This window comes from Cnephaeus nilssonii, assembly GCF_951640355.1.
Source record: "Cnephaeus nilssonii genome assembly, contig: SCAFFOLD_101, whole genome shotgun sequence".
NCBI classification, from domain to species: Eukaryota; Metazoa; Chordata; class Mammalia; order Chiroptera; family Vespertilionidae; genus Cnephaeus; species Cnephaeus nilssonii.
Window position 1 is genome coordinate 117192 of NW_027645480.1, and position 22607 is coordinate 139798.

Here is a 22607-nt window from a genome sequence, read left to right on the forward strand (position 1 = left end):
GTCTCTTCGCCCAGGGATGGCTTGACCTTCACCCCCTCGGAGGCGCCCTTTGACTCCGAGAAGCTCCTTCCGGCTTCAGCTGGCTTTCCGGCCACTCGGGTCCTGGTTAAGGACGTTCCCGCGCCCCAAGCCCTTTCCACGAAGTCTGATTGGTTTTGTGTTTGTTGTTGTAAATCCTCCCCCGAGGATGTCTTCCCATTGGTTTTTAGAGAGAGCGGACGGGAGAGGGAAAGACAGAGAGAAACACCGATGGGTTGCCTCTTGCACGCACCCCGACCAGGGCCCGGGCCGGGGAGGAGCCTGCAACCGAGTCCGTGCCCCTGACCGCAAAGGGGCCCGGGGCCCTTCCATCCGAGGGCCGGCGCTCTACCCACTGAGCCACCGGCCAGGGCCTGATGGTGAAACCAGGCCCTCGGCTCTGCCTCTCACGGGAAGCGCACACTTCCTGTGGCCGACGTGGGGTCGCCAGGAGCACGGTTCCATTTGGGTGCCAGGCGGGCGGTGGGGGAGGGGGGGTCCCGGCTCCTGAAGGACCTGCCATCTCCCGCAGCCTGCTGTCTGTCTGTCTGTCTGTCTGCCTGCTCCTGGGGTTTTGTCTGTTCCCTCGGTCTGAATTCGCATTTGCCCGAGGACTACCGATGCCGACTGCGTCCCGTCTGGTGCTGTTGGTGCATCTTCGGGGATGTGTCTGCTCAAATCTTTTGCCCATCCCCCCCCCCCCAGTATATTTTATTGATCTCAGAGAGGAAGGGAGAGGTAGAGAGATGTAAACATCAGGGATGAGAGAGAACCATGGATCAGCTGCCTCCGGCACGCCCCCCTGGGGATGGAGCCCGGAATCCGGGCATGCGCCGTGGCTAGGATTCCCACCAGCCACCTTTGGTTCGTGGGACGACGCTCAACCGACCGAGCCAGGCCCGCCCGGGCTGGGACATCGTCCATGAGCCGCATGTGGTCTGTCCTGGCGACGGTCCCAGGTGCCCTTAGCACGAGCGCGTGTCAGGCACGTGGTCCCCGGCGCCTGGGGCTGAGGGCGTGCGCACCTGCGCGGGTTACAGGCGGTCCCTGAGCGGAGCGAGCCCCCCTGGGGGGCTGGGGGGCTGCCCGTTTGTCCTCCCGTTTTCCCATCCATGTTCTAGACTCCGGGCGGGTGTACACAGATCAGGTGCGTGTTGGAGGTGTGGCCGCCGGTCGGCCCACGCTGGGCACGGCCACAGGACGCGCCTCACCCGCCCTGTCCTTCTACCATCTGCTGTCCCCGCCCCTGCCAATCACACCGACACCCGCCCCATCCTTCGACCGTCTGCTGTCCCCGCCCCGCCAATCACACCGACACCCGCCCCTGCCAATCACACCAACACCCGCCCCATCTTTCTACCGTCTGCTGTCCCCGCCCCTGTCAATCACACCAACACCCGCCCCATCCTTCTACCGTCTGCTGTCCCCGCCCTGCCAATCACACCAACACCTGCCCCATCTTTCTACCGTCTGCTGTCCCCGCCCTGCCAATCACACCAACACCCACCCCTCCAGTCACACCGACACCTGCCCCGCCAATCACACCGACACCCGCCCCTGCCAATCACACCAACACCCGCCCCGTCCTTCTACCGTCTGCTGTCCCCGCCCTGCCAATCACACCAACACCTGCCCCATCTTTCTACCGTCTGCTGTCCCCGCACTGCCAATCACACCAACACCCGCCCCTCCAGTCACACCGACACCCGCCCCGCCAATCACACCAACACCCGCCCCTTCCTTCTACCGTCTGCTGTCCCCGCACTGCCAATCACACCAACACCCGCCCCTCCAGTCACACCGACACCCGCCCCGCCAATCACACCAACACCCTCCCGTCCTTCTACCGTCTGCTGTCCCCTGCCCTGCCAATCACACCGACACCCGCCCCTCGAGGGGCCGCCCTTCCCGTGGTCCCTGCTGCTCCACCCACACGGGCCATTCGCACCTGGGACGCTCCCGAGGTCGCAGACTGACAGTTTATTATGACTTTTGGATTAATTACCCCCTATCTATCATTATGAAATATAATTCTCCATGGCACTGTATGTACACATAATTTCTTTGGTTTTACCTTTTTATTTTTTATTCTTGTTTTCCTTTGGTTACACTGTAAAACGGCCTATCTATCTGTATATATTTAGTTCTAGCATACAGCTAGGTCTTGCTTCTTTATCTCATCTGACAACCTCTACCTTTTGTCTCAACTCTTAAGCCCCCTAGGTTTAACATAATTGTTAATATGGTTGGTTTAAATCCTACTGTCTTGCTAATTGCTCCCTATTTTATCCCATCCATTCTCCGCTCCTCTTTCCGTACCTGGTTTTTAGGATTAATTAATATATTTACGTACATAATCACACAGTAACATACATACTATGTATACATCCTATATGTTTATATGTAATACTAGAGGCCCGATGCACGAAATTCGTGCAAGAGTAGGCCTTCCTTCCCTGGCTGCTGGCACCGGCTTCCCTCTGGCACCTGGGACCCGGGCTTCCCTCGCAGCCCCTGCTTCATCCAGAAGGTCGTCTGGAAGGATGTCTGGTCTAATTAGCATATTATAGATGTTATTTGTATTCCGTTTTATTTCCACTATTAGCCTCTTTTTCTTTTCTTTTTTTAAAAATATATTTCTTTATTGATTTCAGAGAGGAAGGGAGAAGAGAGAGTTAGAAACATCAATGATGAGAGAGAATCATGGATCAGCTGCCTCCTGCATGCCCCCCACTGGGGATCGAGCCCACAACCCGGGCATGTGCCCTCGGCCGGAATTGAACCTGGGACCCTTCAGTCCGAAGGCTGGTGCTCTATCCACTGAGCCAAGCCGGCTAGGGCTGTTAGCCTCTTTTTCTAATGGGCTTATGGTTTGCATGATGTGTTTATTATTTTTTTTGTTTGTTAATCCTCACCCAAGGATATTTTTCCATTACCTTTTAGAGAGAGTGGAAGGGAGGGAGGGAGAGGGAGAGAGTGAGAGAAACATCAGTGTGAGAGAGACACATCGATGGGTTGCCTCGCACACGCACCCCCACCTGGGCCGGGGATCGAGCCTGCAACCCAGGAACGTGCCCTTGTCCGGAATTGAACCCGAGGCCCTTGGGTCCAGGGGCTGACGCTCGAACCAATGAGCGCACGGCCAGGGCTTCAGGCACCTGGCTCTGCTGTCCGGTCCCGGAGTGAATTTTCAACGCCAGGGCTGTCCGCGGGGTTTTTGTTTTTCATAATTTCTGTTTCTTTATGACCGTCTTCCTTCACGGATGCCATCTCTTTCCCAGGAATCCTTTAACATGCTTTCCCTTAGCTTTTTGGACAATTTTATTTTATTTTTCAGGTTTCCAGTCCGTTCTCGATCACTTTATTCTTATTTTATTGTTTTAAACCTTTATTGCTGGAAGTGTTACAGGCCCTCCTCTGCCCCCTCAGCCTCTGCCAGCTGCCCGGCCGCCTCCCGAGCAGATGTGCAGCTGCCCTGAGGCCTGTGGGCCGGAGACAGGCCGGCCCTGCTCCGCTCCGGCCGCGGCCTCTGCCTGCCGCGGTTTCTGCCCAACGCCGGGCCTTGCCGGCTGCATCCTGCGCTGCTCGGCTTCCCCTGGGGCTGGGATGAGTTGGTTTAGCCACTTCCTTGGAGACACCTGTGAAGTCTGTTGCGTTGTCTGAGCTCCGCGCATTCTGGCTCCCTGCCCCGCCCGCCTGTGATCTCGGACTCAGCGTCCAGGACGGGGCGACCCCCCCTGGATATACACCTGCTCCCCGGGCCCCACTGCCAGGTGCCCGCCTGCCCCGCCCCCCCTCCCCTCCCCCCTGGACTCAGCGTCCAGGACGGGGCGACCCCCCCCCTGAATGTACACCTGCTCCCCAGGCCCCACCGCCAGGTGCCCGCCTGCCCCGCCCGCCCCCCCCCCCCCCCCCCCCCGCAGGCTCACTGACCCAGCCTCTCTCCGCAGTGTCTGGACGGCAGCTGCAGGCCGAGGATCCGGACGCGGACACCGAGGAGGACCGCTCTGTACGTGAGGCCCCAGGGACACCGCCCTCCGCACCCCTTCCCTGGGCCTGGGCAGGGCCCGGCGGAGGTAACCCCACTCTCTCCCCGCCCCCAGGTGACTGAAGGGCCCGGGGAGGAGATCATCCGGCCCCGGCCACAGGGCTCCTCGCCTGTCTACGAATGCGTGACTGAAGGCGCCGGCTTCGGACTCCGGGTAAGGCCGCTGGACGGAGACCCCGGGCTGGGGGAAGGCTCCAGGGGGCCCGTGGCCGCCTCTCCTCCCGCATCGCCCTGAACGGGCAGCTCACAGGCGTGTCTGCCCAGCCCCCCCGCCCCCCGCCCCGCCCAGGGTCTCGGCTGTGCCTGATCGGCCGCCCTCTCTGCCCCCACCCCTCCCTTCAGCTGGTCAAGGTGGTGTGTGCACACGTGTGTACATATATGTGTGTGCATGTACATTTGTGTATATGTATGCATGTGTGCCCGTATGTGCATGCATGTGCATGCGTGTGAGGAGCAGACCTCATGCTCCTGTGGGCGGCAGGGGAGGAAACAGGTGGTGTCCCACAGCCGAGGCCCTGAGCCCCCTCTGCAGGCAGCCCCGCCCGGGGGTTCCTGCCTCCCCAGATCACTCGGTCCCCGGGCGGGGCAGGAGGGTGACCCTGTCTGTGGCCGTAGGAAGACACGCAGAGCAGGCCAGGCTCCTCCGGGCGACGGAGGTCCTGGTGGAAGCGGGATTCCGGGGACTCACGGACGTTTTCCAGGATGAGCCGTTCGGAGGTGGGTCTGGTGGGAACGGGGGGAGGGGGGGTCAGGGAGGTGGATCCCCCACAGGGCTCCAGGCCTAACACCCACAGCCCCAGATCACCTTCTGCTCACAGGCTGCCTCTGACCCCGTGGGGAGGGCGGCCAGCAGAGGCCCAGGCAGAGCAGGAGGAGCGGTGCCGGCAGCTGGGCGGGCACCCCGTCAGGCCTGGGGTCGGGGCTCCGGGGGCCGGGCCAGGCTGCGGGCCGGGGACCGGGGTGCACACACCTCCCCGCTCCGCCGCGTGCGGGTGGGGCTGCTGCACAGGCTGGGGAAGGTGCGGGTTCTGTGGGCTCCCGGAGAGGAGGGGCCCTGCCCTGAGGCCGCCTGTCTGTCATGGGGTCCCTGGCGGTGCCCTGCCCGTGCCCTCTGCGCTGGAGGCGGGCAGGCCTGGGCTCTCTGTCCCGGAGGAGGCAGCCCCGGCACTGGGCCCAGGGCAGGACGGCACGCGCTCACCCCGGCCCCGTGTGCTCTGCTCCGTCCACGCAGGAGGCGACCGAGGTGACCCTGAAGACCGAGGTGGAGGCCGGCGCCAGCGGCTACAGCGTCACGGGCGGCGGGGACCAGGGCATCTTTGTCAAGCAAGTGCTGAAGGGCTCCTCGGCCGCCAAGCTCTTCAGCCTGAGAGAAGGTGCCCTGGTCGCGTCCCTGCTCCCCTGGTCCCCAGCAGGATGGGCGGGTCTGCAGGGGCCAGGCCAGCCCGGAGCTCAGGATGTCGCCCCCATGCTGGGCTCTCTCCCCTGTGACGGGCGGGGGGGGGGGGGGGGGCGCGACGCCTGCCCGCGCAGGGCTCCATGGAGGGAAGGGCTGGGCATGTGGCGACTCCCTCTTGTGCACACACCCCTGCAGGCCCTCCACACCCCTGCAGACCCTCCACACCCCTCCGCACCCCTGCAGGCCCTCCACACCCCTCCACACCTCTGCAGGCCCTCCGCACCCCTGCAGGCCCTCCGCACCCCTGCAGGCCCTCCACACCCCTCCGCACCCCTGCAGGCCCTCCACACCCCTCCACACCCCTGCAGGCCCTCCACACCCCTGCAGGCCCCTCCACACCTCTGCAGGCCCTCCACACCCCTCCGCACCCCTGCAGGCCCTCCACACCCCTCCACACCCCTGCAGGCCCTCCACACCCCTGCAGGCCCCTCCACACCTCTGCAGGCCCTCCACACCCCTCCGCACCCCTGCAGGCCCTCCACACCCCTCCGCACCCCTGCAGGCCCTCCACACCCCTCCACACCCCTGCAGGTCCTCCACAGCCCTCCGCACCCCTGCAGGCCCTCCGCACCCCTCCACACCTCTGCAGGCCCTCCCACACCCCTCCGCACCCCTGCAGGTCCTCCACAGCCCTCCGCACCCCTGCAGGCCCTCCGCACCCCTACAGGCCCCTCCACACCCCTGCAGGCCCTCCGCACCCCTGCAGGCCCCTCCACACCCCTGCAGGCCCTCCACACCCCTGCAGGCCCCTCCACACCCCTGCAGGCCCCTCCACACCCCTGCAGGCCCCTCCACACCCATCCAGGCCCCTCCGTCCCAGCAAGGACAAACCTGGGGGAGCTATGGCCATGACCACTCTGAATCTGTCTAGGGGATCAGCTGCTCAGCGCAACTGTCTTCTTTGACCACATTAACTATGAGGATGCTCTCAAGATACTTCAGTACTCAGAGCCGTACAAGGTCCAGTTCAAGATCAAACGGAAGCTCCCAGCCGCAGGGGCCGAGGACTGGGCCTCCAGCACCGCTCAGCACACCCCAAAGCACACGGGGACCCAGGTGAGCCCGCCGTGACCCCAGGGAGGCCGGGGGTGGGGAGGCGGGGGGCCCTGAGCCCAGGGCCACGGACTGCTTGTCCCGGCTCCAACAGGCTCCTCTCCCTGCGTTTCAGGACGAGGATGTCGCCGAGGGGAGCACAGACACGCCCGTGAAGACGCTGGAGAGAGACGGGGACCAAGAGCGGCTCATCTCCAAGTCCAGGGGAGGCCGAGGCCGGCGGGCCCAGCGGGAGAGGCTGTCCTGGCCCAAATTCCAAACCACAAGGAGCCAGCGAGGGCCCCGGAGGTCGCACAGCTCCTCCGAGGCCTACGAGGGGGGCCAGGCCCCCGACGGGTCCCCCACGAGCTCGGACACGGAGGCCCAGTTCCTGGCGGAGGAGCGGGAGCGGATGGCAGGGGCCGGCAGCCAGCGGAGAAGGAGGTTCCTGAACCTGAGGTTCAAGGTGGGCTCCGGGAAGGGACCATCGCCGGGGGTGGGGGGGGGGCACCGAGGCAGAGGGGCCCTAGGTGGGACGGTCCAGACCCCCCGCCTTGCGGAAGCAGGGTCCTGGGGTGACAGCCGTAGGACACGAGGGCTGTGGCACAGGGCAGCAGGGAGGGCAGGGCAGCAGAGACCCCGGAGGGGACACCTGTTCTGAGCATGGAGGGAGGGACGGGCATGGCACCCAGACGCCGAAAGAAGACAGAGGCGGGGAAGGGCCAGGGGGAGAGGGTGCCCCAGGGGGCAGCTGGGGTGGGCCCAGCCCCCGGATGAGGTGGAGCGGACCACGGGGAGGGAGGCGGAGGCTGGACACGAGCATGGCCAGGTTATCCCTGGAAGACCCTGCGGGTAAGGCCGCCCAGGGACCCACCAGCCGAGTGCCAGACCCGAACACCACACCTACAGATGCCCACCTTCAGCTTTTCCAAAGGAAAAGCGCTGGGCACTGAAGCAGGAATGGAGGGCCCGTGAGCCGGGGCCCAGGCAGGAGCAGCCGGCCGCTGCGGCCACGGAGGAGGGGGACCAGGGCCCAGACACCCCAGGGGATAGAGTCCCCACAGCGCACGGCCCACACGGGGAGGATGCCAGAGCACAGAGGGGCCGGGCAGGACTGAGAGAGGACAGCAAAAGTGGGGACAGTGACGTGGGGGGCAGGGAGGAGGAGAGGAAAATGCCCTCGTTCGGATGGTCCCCCGAGGAGGCAAAGCCAAGGGCAGGGACACAGGGACAGGAAGCAGACAGAGAGACCCTGGGACACAGACACTCACGGCTGTCCTTTTGCAGACGGACCCGGAGGACGCCGATGGGAAAGAGCGCAGAGCCCTGAGGCAGCCCGCAAGGACCGCAGCAGAGAGGGGCCGGGGGGCAAAGCCGGAGGGCAGCCTCAGCCTCGGGGACAAGGAGGTGGTCGCCCACGACAGCAAGTTCAAGATGCCCAAGTTCAGGATGCCTTCCTTCTGCACCTCAGGGGCAGCCACGGAGGCCTCAGGGGACGTGACCCTGCCCTCCATCCAGGCTGAACTCAAGACCAGTGACCTCAGCATTGACCTCCCTTCTGCCGACGTGGACATCAAGACAGGCGAGCTGGGAGTGAAGCTCCCAGAGGGCCCCCTGCCTGAGGGAGAGCTCGAGGGACCCTCCTCCGGAACCGAACTCAAAGGGCACCTGCCCAAGGTGCAGATGCCCAGCATGAAGATGCCCAAAGTAGACTTCAAGGGCCCCCAGGTGGACATCAAGGGGCCCAAACTCGACCTGAAGGGCGCCAAAGGGGAGGTGACCGTCCCCGACATGGAGGTGTCATTGCCCAGCCTGGAGGCAAACATCCAGGCTCCAGGCCCAGTGGTGGAGGGCGACATTGTCCTGAGGGACAAGGAGGTGGCCACCTGGGATGGGAAGTTCAAGATACCCAAGTTCAAGATGCCATCCTTCGGAGTATCAAGGCCAGAGACAAATTGGGGGACGTCCGTGGACATGCCCGAGACCAAGTCGACAGGGGAGGCGAGATTTCCCTCCCTGGAAGGTGAGATGCGCGTCCGAGGGGGTAGCCTCCACGTGCCATCTGCTGACGTCGAGCTCCCTGGGGGAGAGTTGCAGGTGGCTGTCCCCGAGGGAGAGGTGACCCTGGGAGAGATGAAGGGCAAAGCAGAAGGAGCCAGGTTCAAAGGCCACATGCCCAAGGTGCAGATGCCCAGCATGAAGATGCCCGAAGTCGACTTCCAGGGACCCCAGGTGGACATCAAGGGGCCCAAAGTTGACCTGAAGGGCGCCAAAGGGAAGGTGACCGTCCCCGACATGGAGGTGTCGCTGCCCAGCGTGGAGATGGGACTCCAGGCAGGAGAGGCCCAGCTGCAAGGTGATATCGTCCTAGGGGGCAAGCAGGTGGCCACCAAGGACAATAAGTTCAAGATGCCCAAGTTCAAGATGCCTTCCTTCGGTACACCTGGGCCAGGAAAGTCCATTGAGACCTCAGTGGACGTGTCATTGCCCTCCATCCAGACTGACATCAAGACCAGTGACCTCAGTATTGACCTGCCTTCTGCCGACGTGGACATCAAGACAGGCGAGCTGGGAGTGAAGCTCCCAGAGGGTCACCTGCCTGAGGGAGAGCTCGAGGGACCCTCCTCTGGAGTTGGACTCAAAGGGCACATGCCTGGGGTTCACCTGCCCAGCATGAAGATGCCCAAAGTAGACTTCAAGGGCCCCCAGGTGGACATCAAGGGGCCCAAAATCGACCTGAAGGGCGCCAAAGGGGAGGTGACCGTCCCCGAGGGAGAAGTGAAGCTTGGAGAAGTGAAGGGCAAAGCAGAAGGGGCCACATTCAAGGGCCACATGCCCAAGGTGCAGATGCCCAGCATGAAGATGCCCAAAGTAGACTTCAAGGGCCCCCAGGTGGACATCAAGGGGCCCAAACTCGACCTGAAGGGCGCCAAAGGGGAGGTGACCATCCCCGAGAAAGAAGTGAAGCTTGGAGAAATGAAGGACAAAGCAGAAGGAGCCACGTTCAAGGGCCACATGCCCCAGGTGGAGATGCCCAGCATGAAGATGCCCAAAGTAGACTTCAAGGGCCCCCAAGTGGACATCAAGGGGCCCAAACTTGACCTGAAGGGCTCCAAAGGGGCGATGACCGTCCCCGACATGGAGGTGTCGCTGCCAAGTGTAGACGTGGACATTCAGGCTCCGGGCGCCAAGCTGGAGGGAAACATCGTTGTGGGGGACACAGAAGTGGCCACAAAAGACAGCAAGTTCAAGATGCCCAAGTTCAAGATGCCTTCCTTCGGTATGTCTGGGCCAGGCAAGTCCATTGAGACCTCAGTGGACGTGTCCTTGCCCTCCACCCAGACTGACATCAAGACCAGTGACCTCAGCATTGACCTGCCTTCTGCCGACGTGGACATCAAGAAAGGCGAGCTGGGAGTGAAGCTCCCGGAGGGTCACTTGCCTGAGGGAGAGCTTGAGGGACGCTCCTCTGGAATGAGATTCAAAGGGCACCTGCCCAAGGTGCAGATGCCCAGCATGAAGATGCCCAAAGTAGACTTCAAGGGCCACCAGGTGGACATCAAGGGGCCCAAACTCGACCTGAAGGACGCCAAAGGGGAGGTGACCGTCCCCGACATGGAGGTTTCGCTGCCTAGTGTAGATTTGGACATTAAGTCTCCGGGCGCCAAGCTGGAGGGAGACATCATTGTGGGGGACACAGAGGAGGCCACAAAAGACAGCAAGTTCAAGATGCCCAAGTTCAAGATGCCTTCCTTCGGTATGTCTGCGCCAGGCAAGTCCATTGAGGCCTCAGTGGACGTGACCCTGCCAAAGGCTGAGGCAGACGTGACCCTGCCCTCCATCCAGACTGACATCAAGACCAGTGACCTCAGTATTGACCTGCCTTCTGCCGACGTGGACATCAAGACAGGCGAGCTGAGAGTGAAGCTCCCAGAGGGTCACCTGCCTGAGGGAGAGCTCGAGGGACCCTCCTCTGGAGTTGGACTCAAAGGGCACATGCCTGGGGTTCACCTGCCCAGCATGAAGATGCCCAAAGTAGACTTCAAGGGCCCCCAGGTGGAAATCAAGGGGCCCAAAATCGACCTGAAGGGCACCAAAGGGGAGGTGACCGTCCCCGAGGGAGAAGTGAAGCTTGGAGAAGTGAAGGGCAAAGCAGAAGGGGCCACGTTCAAGGGCCACATGCCCAAGGTGCAGATGCCCAGCATGAAGATGCCCAAAGTAGACTTCAAGGGCCCCCAGGTGGACATCAAGGGGCCCAAACTCGACCTGAAGGGCGCCAAAGGGGAGGTGACCGTCCCCGACATGGAGGTGTCGCTGCCCACTGTGGACGTTGACATTCAGGCTTCGGGCGCCAAGCTGGAGGGAGACATCGTTGTGGGGGACACGGAGGTGGCCACAAAAGACAGCAAGTTCAAGATGCCCAAGTTCAAGATGCCTTCCTTCGGTACATCTGGGACAGGCAAGTCCATTGGGGCCTCAGTGGACGTGTCCCTGCCCTCCATCCAGACTGACATCAAGACCAGTGATCTCAGTATTGACCTGCCTTCTGCCGACGTGGACATCAAGAAAGGCGAGCTGGGAGTGAAGCTCCCAGAGGGTCACCTGCCTGAGGGAGAGCTCGAGGGACCCTCATCTGGGGTTGGACTCAAAGGGCACATGCCTGGGGTTCACCTGCCCAGCATGAAGATACCCGAAGTAGACTTCAAGGGCCCCCAGGTGGACATCAAGGGGCCCAAATTAGACCTGAGGGGCGCCAAAGGGGAGGTGAGCGTCCCCGAGGGAGAAGTGAAGCTTGGAGAAGAGAAGGGCAAAGCAGAAGGAGCCACGTTCAAGGGTCACATGCCCCAGGTGGAGATGCCCAGCATGAAGATGCCCAAAGTAGACTTCAAGGGCCCCCAGGTGGACATCAAGGGGCCCAAACTCGACCTGGAGGGCGCCAAAGGGGAGGTGACCGTCCCCGACATGGAGGTGTCGCTGCCCCGTGTGGACGTGGACATTCAGGCTTCAGGTGCCAAGCTGGAGGGAGACATCGTTGTGCGGGACACAGAGGTGGCCACAAAAGACAGCAAGTTCAAGATGCCCGAGTTCAAGATGCCTTCCTTTGGTACATCTGGGACAGGCAAGTCCATTGAGGCCTCAGTGGACGTGACCCTGCCAAAGGCTGAGGCAGACGTGACCCTGCCCTCCATCAAAACTGACATCAAGACCAGTGACCTCAGTATTGACCTGCCTTCTGCCGACGTGGACATCAAGACAGGCGAGCTGAGAGTGAAGCTCCCAGAGGGTCACCTGCCTGAGGGAGAGCTCGAGGAACCCTCCTCTGGAGTTGGACTCAAAGGGCACATGCCTGGGGTTCACCTGCCCAGCATGAAGATGCCCAAAGTAGACTTCAAGGGCCCCCAGGTGGACATCAAGGGGCCCAAAATCGACCTGAAGGGCGCCAAAGGGGAGGTGACCGTCCCCGAGGGAGAAGTGAAGCTTGGAGAAGTAAAGGGCAAAGCAGAAGGGGCCACGTTCAAGGGCCACATGCCCAAGGTGCAGATGCCCAGCATGAAGATGCCCAAAGTAGACTTCAAGGGCCCCCAGGTGGACATCAAGGGGCCCAAAATCGATCTGAAGGGCGCCAAAGGGAAGGTGACCGTCCCCGACATGGAGGTGTCGCTGCCCACTGTGGACGTTGACATTCAGGCTTCGGGCGCCAAGCTGGAGGGAGACATCGTTGTGGGGGACACGGAGGTGGCCACAAAAGACAGCAAGTTCAAGATGCCCAAGTTCAAGATGCCTTCCTTCGGTACATCTGGGACAGGCAAGTCCATTGGGGCCTCAGTGGACGTGACCCTGCCCTCCATCCAGACTGACATCAAGACCAGTGACCTCAGTATTGACCTGCCTTCTGCCGACGTGGACATCAAGACAGGCGAGCTGAGAGTGAAGCTCCCAGAGGGTCACCTGCCTGAGGGAGAGCTCGAGGGACCCGCCTCTGGAGTTGGACTCAAAGGGCACATGCCTGGGGTTCACCTGCCCAGCATGAAGATGCCCAAAGTAGACTTCAAGGGCCCCCAGGTGGACATCAAGGGGCCCAAAATCGACCTGAAGGGCGCCAAAGGGGAGGTGACCGTCCCCGAGGGAGAAGTGAAGCTTGGAGAAGTGAAGGGCAAAGCAGAAGGGGCCACGTTCAAGGGCCACATGCCCAAGGTGCAGATGCCCAGCATGAAGATGCCCAAAGTAGACTTCAAGGGCCCCCAGGTGGACATCAAGGGGCCCAAACTCGACCTGAAAGGCGCCAAAGGGGAGGTGACCGTCCCCGACATGGAGGTGTCGCTGCCCACTGTGGACGTTGACATTCAGGCTTCGGGCGCCAAGCTGGAGGGAGACATCGTTGTGGGGGACACGGAGGTGGCCACAAAAGACAGCAAGTTCAAGATGCCCAAGTTCAAGATGCCTTCCTTCGGTACATCTGGGACAGGCAAGTCCATTGGGGCTTCAGTGGACGTGTCCCTGCCCTCCATCCAGACTGACATCAAGACCAGTGACCTCAGTATTGACCTGCCTTCTGCCGACGTGGACATCAAGACAGGCGAGCTGGGAGTGAAGCTCCCAGAGGGTCACCTGCCTGAGGGAGAGCTCGAGGGACCCGCCTCTGGAATTGGACTCAGAGGGCACCTGACTGGGGTTCACCTGCCCAGCATGAAGATGCCCAAAGTAGACTTCAAGGGCCCCCAGGTGGACATCAAGGGGCCCAAACTCGACCTGAAGGGCACCAAAGCGGAGGTGACCGTCCCCGACATGCAGGTGTCGCTGCCCAGTGTGGACGTGGACATTAAGTCTCCGGGCGCCAAGCTGGAGGGAGACATCGTTGTGGGGGACACAGAGGTGGCCACAAAAGACAGCAAGTTCAAGATGCCCAAGTTCAAGATGCCTTCCTTCGGTACGTCTGCGCCAGGCAAGTCCATTGAGGCTTCAGTGGACGTGACCCTGCCAAAGGCTGAGGCAAACATGTCCCTGCCCTCCATCCAGACTGACATCAAGACCAGTGACCTCAGTATTGACCTGCCTTCTGCCGACGTGGACATCAAGACAGGCGAGCTGAGAGTGAAGCTCCCAGAGGGTCACCTGCCTGAGGGAGAGCTCGAGGGACCCTCCTCTGGAGTTGGACTCAAAGGGCACATGCCTGGGGTTCACCTGCCCAGCATGAAGATACCCAAAGTAGACTTCAAGGGCCCCCAGGTGGACATCAAGGGGCCCAAATTAGACCTGAAGGGCGCCAAAGGGGAGGTGACCGTCCCCGAGGGAGAAGTGAAGCTTGGAGAAGTGAAGGGCAAAGCAGAAGGGGCCACGTTCAAGGGCCACATGCCCAAGGTGCAGATGCCCAGCATGAAGATGCCCAAAGTAGACTTCAAGGGCCCCCAGGTGGACATCAAGGGGCCCAAACTCGACCAGAAGGGCGCCAAAGGGGAGGTGACCGTCCCCGACATGGAGGTGTCGCTGCCCACTGTGGACGTTGACATTCAGGCTTCGGGCGCCAAGCTGGAGGGAGACATCGTTGTGGGGGACACGGAGGTGGCCACAAAAGACAGCAAGTTCAAGATGCCCAAGTTCAAGATGCCTTCCTTCGGTACATCTGGGACAGGCAAGTCCATTGGGGCCTCAGTGGACGTGTCCCTGCCCTCCATCCAGACTGACATCAAGACCAGTGACCTCAGTATTGACCTGCCTTCTGCCGACGTGGACATCAAGACAGGCGAGCTGGGAGTGAAGCTCCCAGAGGGTCACCTGCCTGAGGGAGAGCTCGAGGGACCCGCCTCTGGAGTTGGACTCAGAGGGCACCTGCCTGGGGTTCACCTGCCCAGCATGAAGATGCCCAAAGTAGACTTCAAGGGCCCCCAGGTGGACATCAAGGGGCCCAAACTCGACTTGGAGGGCGACAAAGGGGAGGTGACCATCCCCGAGGGAGAAGTGAAGCTTGGAGAAGTGAAGGGCAAAGCAGAAGGAGCCACATTCAAGGGCCACATGCCCAAGGTGCAGATGCCCAGCATGAAGATGCCCAAAGTAGACTTCAAGGGCCCCCAGGTGGACATCAAGGGGCCCAAACTCGACCTGAAGGGCACCAAAGGGGAGGTGACCGTCCCCGACATGGAGGTGTCGCTGCCCAGTGTGGACGTGGACATTCAGGCTTCAGGTGCCAAGCTGGAGGGAGACATCGTTGTGCGGGACACAGAGGTGGCCACAAAAGACAGCAAGTTCAAGATGCCCAAGTTCAAGATGCCTTCCTTTGGTACATCTGGGACAGGCAAGTCCATTGAGGCCTCAGTGGACGTGACCCTGCCAAAGGCTGAGGCAGACGTGACCCTGCCCTCCATCAAAACTGACATCAAGACCAGTGACCTCAGTATTGACCTGCCTTCTGCCGACGTGGACATCAAGACAGGCGAGCTGGGAGTGAAGCTCCTAGAGGGTCACCTGCCTGAGGGAGAGCTCGAGGGACCCTCCTCTGGAGTTGGACTCAAAGGGCACATGCCTGGGGTTCACCTGCCCAGCATGAAGATGCCCAAAGTAGACTTCAAGGGCCCCCAGGTGGACATCAAGGGGCCCAAATTAGACCTGAAGGGCGCCAAAGGGGAGGTGACCGTCCCCGAGGGAGAAGTGAAGCTTGGAGAAGAGAAGGGCAAAGCAGAAGGAGCCACGTTCAAGGGTCACATGCCCAAGGTGCAGATGCCCAGCATGAAGATGCCCAAAGTAGACTTCAAGGGCCCCCAGGTGGACATCAAGGGGCCCAAACTCGACCTGGAGGGCGCCAAAGGGGAGGTGACCGTCCCCGACATGGAGGTGTCGCTGCCCAGTGTGGACGTGGACATTCAGGCTTCGGGCGCCAAGCTGGAGGGAGACATCGTTGTGCGGGACACAGAGGTGGCCACAAAAGACAGCAAGTTCAAGATGCCCAAGTTCAAGATGCCTTCCTTTGGTACATCTGGGACAGGCAAGTCCATTGAGGCCTCAGTGGACGTGACCCTGCCAAAGGCTGAGGCAGACGTGACCCTGCCCTCCATCAAAACTGACATCAAGACCAGTGACCTCAGTATTGACCTGCCTTCTGCCGACGTGGACATCAAGACAGGCGAGCTGAGAGTGAAGCTCCCAGAGGGTCACCTGCCTGAGGGAGAGCTCGAGGGACCCGCCTCTGGAGTTGGACTCAAAGGGCACATGCCTGGGGTTCACCTGCCCAGCATGAAGATGCCCAAAGTAGACTTCAAGGGCCCCCAGGTGGACATCAAGGGGCCCAAAATCGACCTGAAGGGCGCCAAAGGGGAGGTGACCGTCCCCGAGGGAGAAGTGAAGCTTGGAGAAGTGAAGGGCAAAGCAGAAGGGGCCACGTTCAAGGGCCACATGCCCAAGGTGCAGATGCCCAGCATGAAGATGCCCAAAGTAGACTTCAAGGGCCCCCAGGTGGACATCAAGGGGCCCAAACACGACCTGAAGGGCGCCAAAGGGGAGGTGACCGTCCCCGACATGGAGGTGTCGCTGCCCACTGTGGACGTTGACATTCAGGCTTCGGGCGCCAAGCTGGAGGGAGACATCGTTGTGGGGGACACGGAGGTGGCCACAAAAGACAGCAAGTTCAAGATGCCCAAGTTCAAGATGCCTTCCTTCGGTACATCTGGGACAGGCAAGTCCATTGGGGCCTCAGTGGACGTGTCCCTGCCCTCCATCCAGACTGACATCAAGACCAGTGACCTCAGTATTGACCTGCCTTCTGCCGACGTGGACATCAAGACAGGCGAGCTGGGAGTGAAGCTCCCAGAGGGTCACCTGCCTGAGGGAGAGCTCGAGGGACCCGCCTCTGGAGTTGGACTCAGAGGGCACCTGCCTGGGGTTCACCTGCCCAGCATGAAGATGCCCAAAGTAGACTTCAAGGGCCCCCAGGTGGACATCAAGGGGCCCAAACTCGACTTGGAGGGCGACAAAGGGGAGGTGACCATCCCCGAGGGAGAAGTGAAGCTTGGAGAAGTGAAGGGCAAAGCAGAAGGAGCCACATTCAAGGGCCACATGCCCAAGGTGCAGATGCCCAGCATGAAGATGCCCAAAGTAGACTTCAAGGGCCCCCAGGTGGACATCAAGGGGCCCAAACTCGACCTGAAGGGCACCAAAGGGGAGGTGACCGTCCCCGACATGGAGGTGTCGCTGCCCAGTGTGGACGTGGACATTCAGGCTTCAGGTGCCAAGCTGGAGGGAGACATCGTTGTGCGGGACACAGAGGTGGCCACAAAAGACAGCAAGTTCAAGATGCCCAAGTTCAAGATGCCTTCCTTTGGTACATCTGGGACAGGCAAGTCCATTGAGGCCTCAGTGGACGTGACCCTGCCAAAGGCTGAGGCAGACGTGACCCTGCCCTCCATCAAAACTGACATCAAGACCAGTGACCTCAGTATTGACCTGCCTTCTGCCGACGTGGACATCAAGACAGGCGAGCTGGGAGTGAAGCTCCTAGAGGGTCACCTGCCTGAGGGAGAGCTCGAGGGACCCTCCTCTGGAGTTGGACTCAAAGGGCACATGCCTGGGGTTCACCTGCCCAGCATGAAGATGCCCAAAGTAGACTTCAAGGGCCCCCAGGTGGACATCAAGGGGCCCAAATTAGACCTGAAGGGTGCCAAAGGGGAGGTGACCATCCCCGAGGGAGAAGTGAAGCTTGGAGAAGTAAAGGGCAAAGCAGAAGGGGCAACGTTCAAGGGCCACATGTCCAAGGTGCAGATGCCCAGCATGAAGATGCCCAAAGTAGACTTCAAGGGCCCCCAGGTGGACATCAAGGGACCCAAACTCGACCTGAAGGGCGCCAAAGGGGAGGTGACCGTCCCCGACATGGAGGTTTCGCTGCCTAGTGTAGATTTGGACATTAAGTCTCCGGGCGCCAAGCTGGAGGGAGACATCGTTGTGGGGGACACAGAGGTGGCCACAAAAGACAGCAAGTTCAAGATGCCCAAGTTCAAGATGCCTTCCTTCGGTACGTCTGCGCCAGGCAAGTCCATTGAGGCTTCAGTGGACGTGACCCTGCCAAAGGCTGAGGCAGACATGTCCCTGCCCTCCATCCAGACTGACATCAAGACCAGTGACCTCAGTATTGACCTGCCTTCTGCCGACGTGGACATCAAGACAGGCGAGCTGAGAGTGAAGCTCCCAGAGGGTCACCTGCCTGAGGGAGAGCTCGAGGGACCCTCCTCTGGAGTTGGACTCAAAGGGCACATGCCTGGGGTTCACCTGCCCAGCATGAAGATGCCCAAAGTAGACTTCAAGGGCCCCCAGGTGGACATCAAGGGGCCCAAAATCGACCTGAAGGGCGCCAAAGGGGAGGTGACCGTCCCCGAGGGAGAAGTGAAGCTTGGAGAAGTGAAGGGCAAAGCAGAAGGGGCCACGTTCAAGGGCCACATGCCCAAGGTGCAGATGCCCAGCATGAAGATGCCCAAAGTAGACTTCAAGGGCCCCCAGGTGGACATCAAGGGGCCCAAACTCGACCTGAAGGGCGCCAAAGGGGAGGTGACAGTCCCCGACATGGAGGTGTCGCTGCCCACTGTGGACGTTGACATTCAGGCTTCGGGCGCCAAGCTGGAGGGAGACATCGTTGTGGGGGACACGGAGGTGGCCACAAAAGACAGCAAGTTCAAGATGCCCAAGTTCAAGATGCCTTCCTTCGGTACATCTGGGACAGGCAAGTCCATTGGGGCCTCAGTGGACGTGTCCCTGCCCTCCATCCAGACTGACATCAAGACCAGTGATCTCAGTATTGACCTGCCTTCTGCCGACGTGGACATCAAGAAAGGCGAGCTGGGAGTGAAGCTCCCAGAGGGTCACCTGCCTGAGGGAGAGCTCGAGGGACCCTCCTCTGGAGTTGGACTCAGAGGGCACCTGCCTGGGATTCACCTGCCCAGCATGAAGATGCCTAAAGTAGACTTCAAGGGCCCCCAGGTGGACATCAAGGGGCCCAAACTCGACCTGAAGGGCGCCAAAGGGGAGGTGACCATCCCCGAGGGAGAAATGAAGCTTGGAGTAGAGAAAGGCAAAGCAGAAGGAGCCACGTTCAAGGGTCACATGCCCAAGGTGCAGATGCCCAGCATGAAGATGCCCACAGTAGACTTCAAGGGCCCCCAGGTGGACATCAAGGGGCCCAAACTCGACCTGAAGGGCGATAAAGGGGAAGTGACCGTCCCTGACATGGAGGTGTCGCTGCCCGGTGTGGACGTTGACATTCAGGCTTCGGGCGCCAAGCTGGAGGGAGACATCGTTGTGGGGGACACAGAGGTGGCCACAAAAGACAGCAAGTTCAAGATGCCCAAGTTCAAGATGCCTTCCTTCGGTACATCTGGGACAGGCAAGTCCATTGGGGCCTCAGTGGACGTGTCCCTGTCCTCCATCCAGACTGACATCAAGACCAGTGACCTCAGTATTGACCTGCCTTCTGCCGACGTGGACATCAAGACAGGCGAGCTGGGAGTGAAGCTACCGGAGGGTCACCTGCCTGAGGGAGAGCTCGAGGGACCCTCCTCTGGAGTTGGACTCAGAGGGCACCTGCCTGGGGTTCACCTGCCCAGCATGAAGATGCCCAAAGTAGACTTCAAGGGCCCCCAGGTGGACATCAAGGGGCCCAAACTCGACCTGAAGGGCGCCAAAGGGGAGGTGACAGTCCCCGACATGGAGGTGTCGCTGCCCACTGTGGACGTTGACATTCAGGCTTCGGGCGCCAAGCTGGAGGGAGACATCGTTGTGGGGGACACGGAGGTGGCCACAAAAGACAGCAAGTTCAAGATGCCCAAGTTCAAGATGCCTTCCTTCGGTACATCTGGGACAGGCAAGTCCATTGGGGCCTCAGTGGACGTGTCCCTGCCCTCCATCCAGACTGACATCAAGACCAGTGATCTCAGTATTGACCTGCCTTCTGCCGACGTGGACATCAAGAAAGGCGAGCTGGGAGTGAAGCTCCCAGAGGGTCACCTGCCTGAGGGAGAGCTCGAGGGACCCTCCTCTGGAGTTGGACTCAGAGGGCACCTGCCTGGGATTCACCTGCCCAGCATGAAGATGCCCAAAGTAGACTTCAAGGGCCCCCAGGTGGACATCAAGGGGCCCAAACTCGACCTGAAGGGCGCCAAAGGGGAGGTGACCATCCCCGAGGGAGAAATGAAGCTTGGAGTAGAGAAAGGCAAAGCAGAAGGAGCCACGTTCAAGGGTCACATGCCCAAGGTGCAGATGCCCAGCATGAAGATGCCCACAGTAGACTTCAAGGGCCCCCAGGTGGACATCAAGGGGCCCAAACTCGACCTGAAGGGCGATAAAGGGGAAGTGACCGTCCCTGACATGGAGGTGTCGCTGCCCGGTGTGGACGTTGACATTCAGGCTTCGGGCGCCAAGCTGGAGGGAGACATCGTTGTGGGGGACACAGAGGTGGCCACAAAAGACAGCAAGTTCAAGATGCCCAAGTTCAAGATGCCTTCCTTCGGTACATCTGGGACAGGCAAGTCCATTGGGGCCTCAGTGGACGTGTCCCTGTCCTCCATCCAGACTGACATCAAGACCAGTGACCTCAGTATTGACCTGCCTTCTGCCGACGTGGACATCAAGACAGGCGAGCTGGGAGTGAAGCTACCGGAGGGTCACCTGCCTGAGGGAGAGCTCGAGGGACCCTCCTCTGGAGTTGGACTCAGAGGGCACCTGCCTGGGGTTCACCTGCCCAGCATGAAGATGCCCAAAGTAGACTTCAAGGGCCCCCAGGTGGACATCAAGGGGCCCAAATTAGACCTGACGGGCGCCAAAGGGGAGGTGTCGGCCCCTGACTTGGAGGTGTCGCTGCCCACTGTGGAGATTGAAATCCAGGCTCCAGGTTCCAAGCTGGAGGGAGACATTGTCCTGGGCGATAAGACGGTGGCTACCAAAGACAGCAAGTTCAAGATGCCCAAGTTCAAGATGCCTTCCTTCGGTGTATCTCCACCAAGCAAGGATTGGGGAACATCGGTGGATGTGTCCATGTCCCAAACCACAGGGCAGGCACCCCCGCCCTCCCTGGTTGGTGAGATTCCAGCCCCAGCGGGCAGCATCCACCTGCCATCTGCTGACCTCGAGCTCCCTGGGGGCGAGGTGGCAGTGCCCCTGACAGAGGGAGAGGTGACGCTGGGGGAGCTGAAGGGCAAAGGAGAAGGGGCCAGGTTCAAAGGCCACCTGCCCAAGATGCAGATGCCCAGCATCAAGGTGCCCAAGGTGGACATCAAAGGGCCAAAACTGGACCTTAAATGCGCCAAAGGGGAGGTGACCCCTCCTGACTCAGAGACGTCGCCTCCCAGTGTGGAGGTGGATATCCAGGATCCCCACGCCAAGGTCGCGGGTGACACTGGCCTGGAGGGCAAGGAGGTGGCTGCCCGAGAGAGCAAGTTCAAGATGCCCAAGGTCAGCATGCCGTTCTTCCGACCATCATCCAGGAAGACTTACTCCGTGTCAGCTGATCACTCTGTTTCCAGGGGCGACGTGGGTGGGGCCTCGTTGGGAGCAAAACCCGGAGAGCAGGGCAGCATGGAGAAACCCCAATTACCAACACCCCAAGTCTTCTCCCCTCCAGGAAAACCCCCGACAGGCCTGGCCCCGCTGGGTGAGGCCCCTGGGCTTCCTCTACCTGGGAGCTCCTCTGGGGTGGGCGTGGGGGTGACTCTCAGGGAGCCTGGGGCTGCCGTGGCGCCGTCTGTGCAGGCGACCCTGCCGGGCTGGCCTGGCGTTTCTGCAGCTGGACTTGATATCGGTGGCCACCACGCCGAGTCCTCGGCCCTCGGGGTCCGTGAGGGTGTCACACTTACAAAGTGCCCGGCGACTCTCCCCGGAACCGGCGTCTCCCCAGAGCGGCCTCAGGAAACCCCCTCTGAGTCCAAGGGGGATGCGCACCTGTTCAGCGCCCCACACGCTGGCGACCTCCCGTCCTGGGAGCCTGTTCCTTCGTCCCAAACTGACAGCCGCCCTGGCCCGGCGGACCCCCCGATTCACACATCTTATGGCCGCGTGACTTTTCCTAAATTCCATCGACCAAAGTTCCGGTTTTCAGTCGCAGCGGCCGCCGAGGCCGAGGGAGAGCCCGGCGCCTTGGAGGGCGCCCCCTCCCCTCGCAGCCCCGCACAGGCGCTGGGCTCGGAGGAAGCCACAGTGTTCCCGTGGTCGGCCAATCCCCTGCCACCGGCAGGCGTGTCCGTGTCCCAGGGGACGGAGGAGCCCACAGGCGGTGCTGGGACACCCGCCAAGGCTGCCGAGGGGGTGCCCGTGGGGGACGCGGCCGCGGGAGCCGTGGCGGCCAGCTCGCAGGACAGCTGGTTCAGGATGCCCTCGCTCCGCCTGCCCAGCCTCTGGCGCTCCTCCAAGGAGCAGGGTGGGGCGGGGGGCCTGGGGGCGCCGAGGGAAGGGCAGGCCCCAGCTGCGGCCCAGAGTCCAGGGGTCTGTGCTCCTGGGTCAGAGGCGGAGGCAGCCGTGGCCCTGTCGCCCCCAGAGGCAGAGACGGAGACGGATGCGGCGGGAGCTCTCGGGGGAGGTCTGCTCAGCCCAGGCCCAGGCTCCGAGCTGCCCCTGCCTCCTGCCAGCACGTCCCCCGAGGAGCCTCCCACTTCCCAGGCCCGGCCGGGTCCAGGCGAAGGGCCCCTTTCCCTTCAGATGCCTGGAGGGAGACCTGCAGAAACCCAAGCTCCTGCCAGGGGGGCAGGGGGCACGGAGCCCCCCTCCCCCCCGCCGGAAGGCCCTCTCAGGCTGAAGGCGTCGAGGACAGACATGCCAGCCCAAATTTCCATCGTGGGTCAGGTCTGGGAGGATTCTGTGCTCACCGTCAAGTTCCCCAAGTTGAAGGTGCCCAGGTTCACCTTCCCGGCCCCCAGCGGCGAGGCCGACATCTTCATCCCCCCGGCCGTGCGAGAGGTGTGGTGCCCGGACAGCAGCCTGGATCTGGCCCTGCGCAAGGAGCACCCTGGGGTGTGGGGCGTGAGCATCCTGCAGGCAGGCGCGGGGGTCCCCGGGCAGCAGCCGCCGGTGGCCCTGCACCTCCCTGCGGAG

General features: G+C 61.4%; 1 protein-coding gene across 1 annotated transcript in view; it reads left to right on the forward strand.

Annotated features, from left to right (window-relative positions):
* The window catches only part of AHNAK2 (AHNAK nucleoprotein 2), a 34766-nt gene that overhangs the window by 10553 nt on the left and 1606 nt on the right, over nucleotides 1-22607 (forward strand). The window contains 9 exon segments of the mRNA XM_079800910.1: nucleotides 3969-4027; nucleotides 4122-4220; nucleotides 4682-4783; nucleotides 5298-5439; nucleotides 6394-6578; nucleotides 6691-7020; nucleotides 7842-10610; nucleotides 10794-17849; nucleotides 18510-22607. Coding sequence (XP_079657036.1) covers nucleotides 3969-4027; nucleotides 4122-4220; nucleotides 4682-4783; nucleotides 5298-5439; nucleotides 6394-6578; nucleotides 6691-7020; nucleotides 7842-10610; nucleotides 10794-17849; nucleotides 18510-22607 — 14840 coding nt within the window.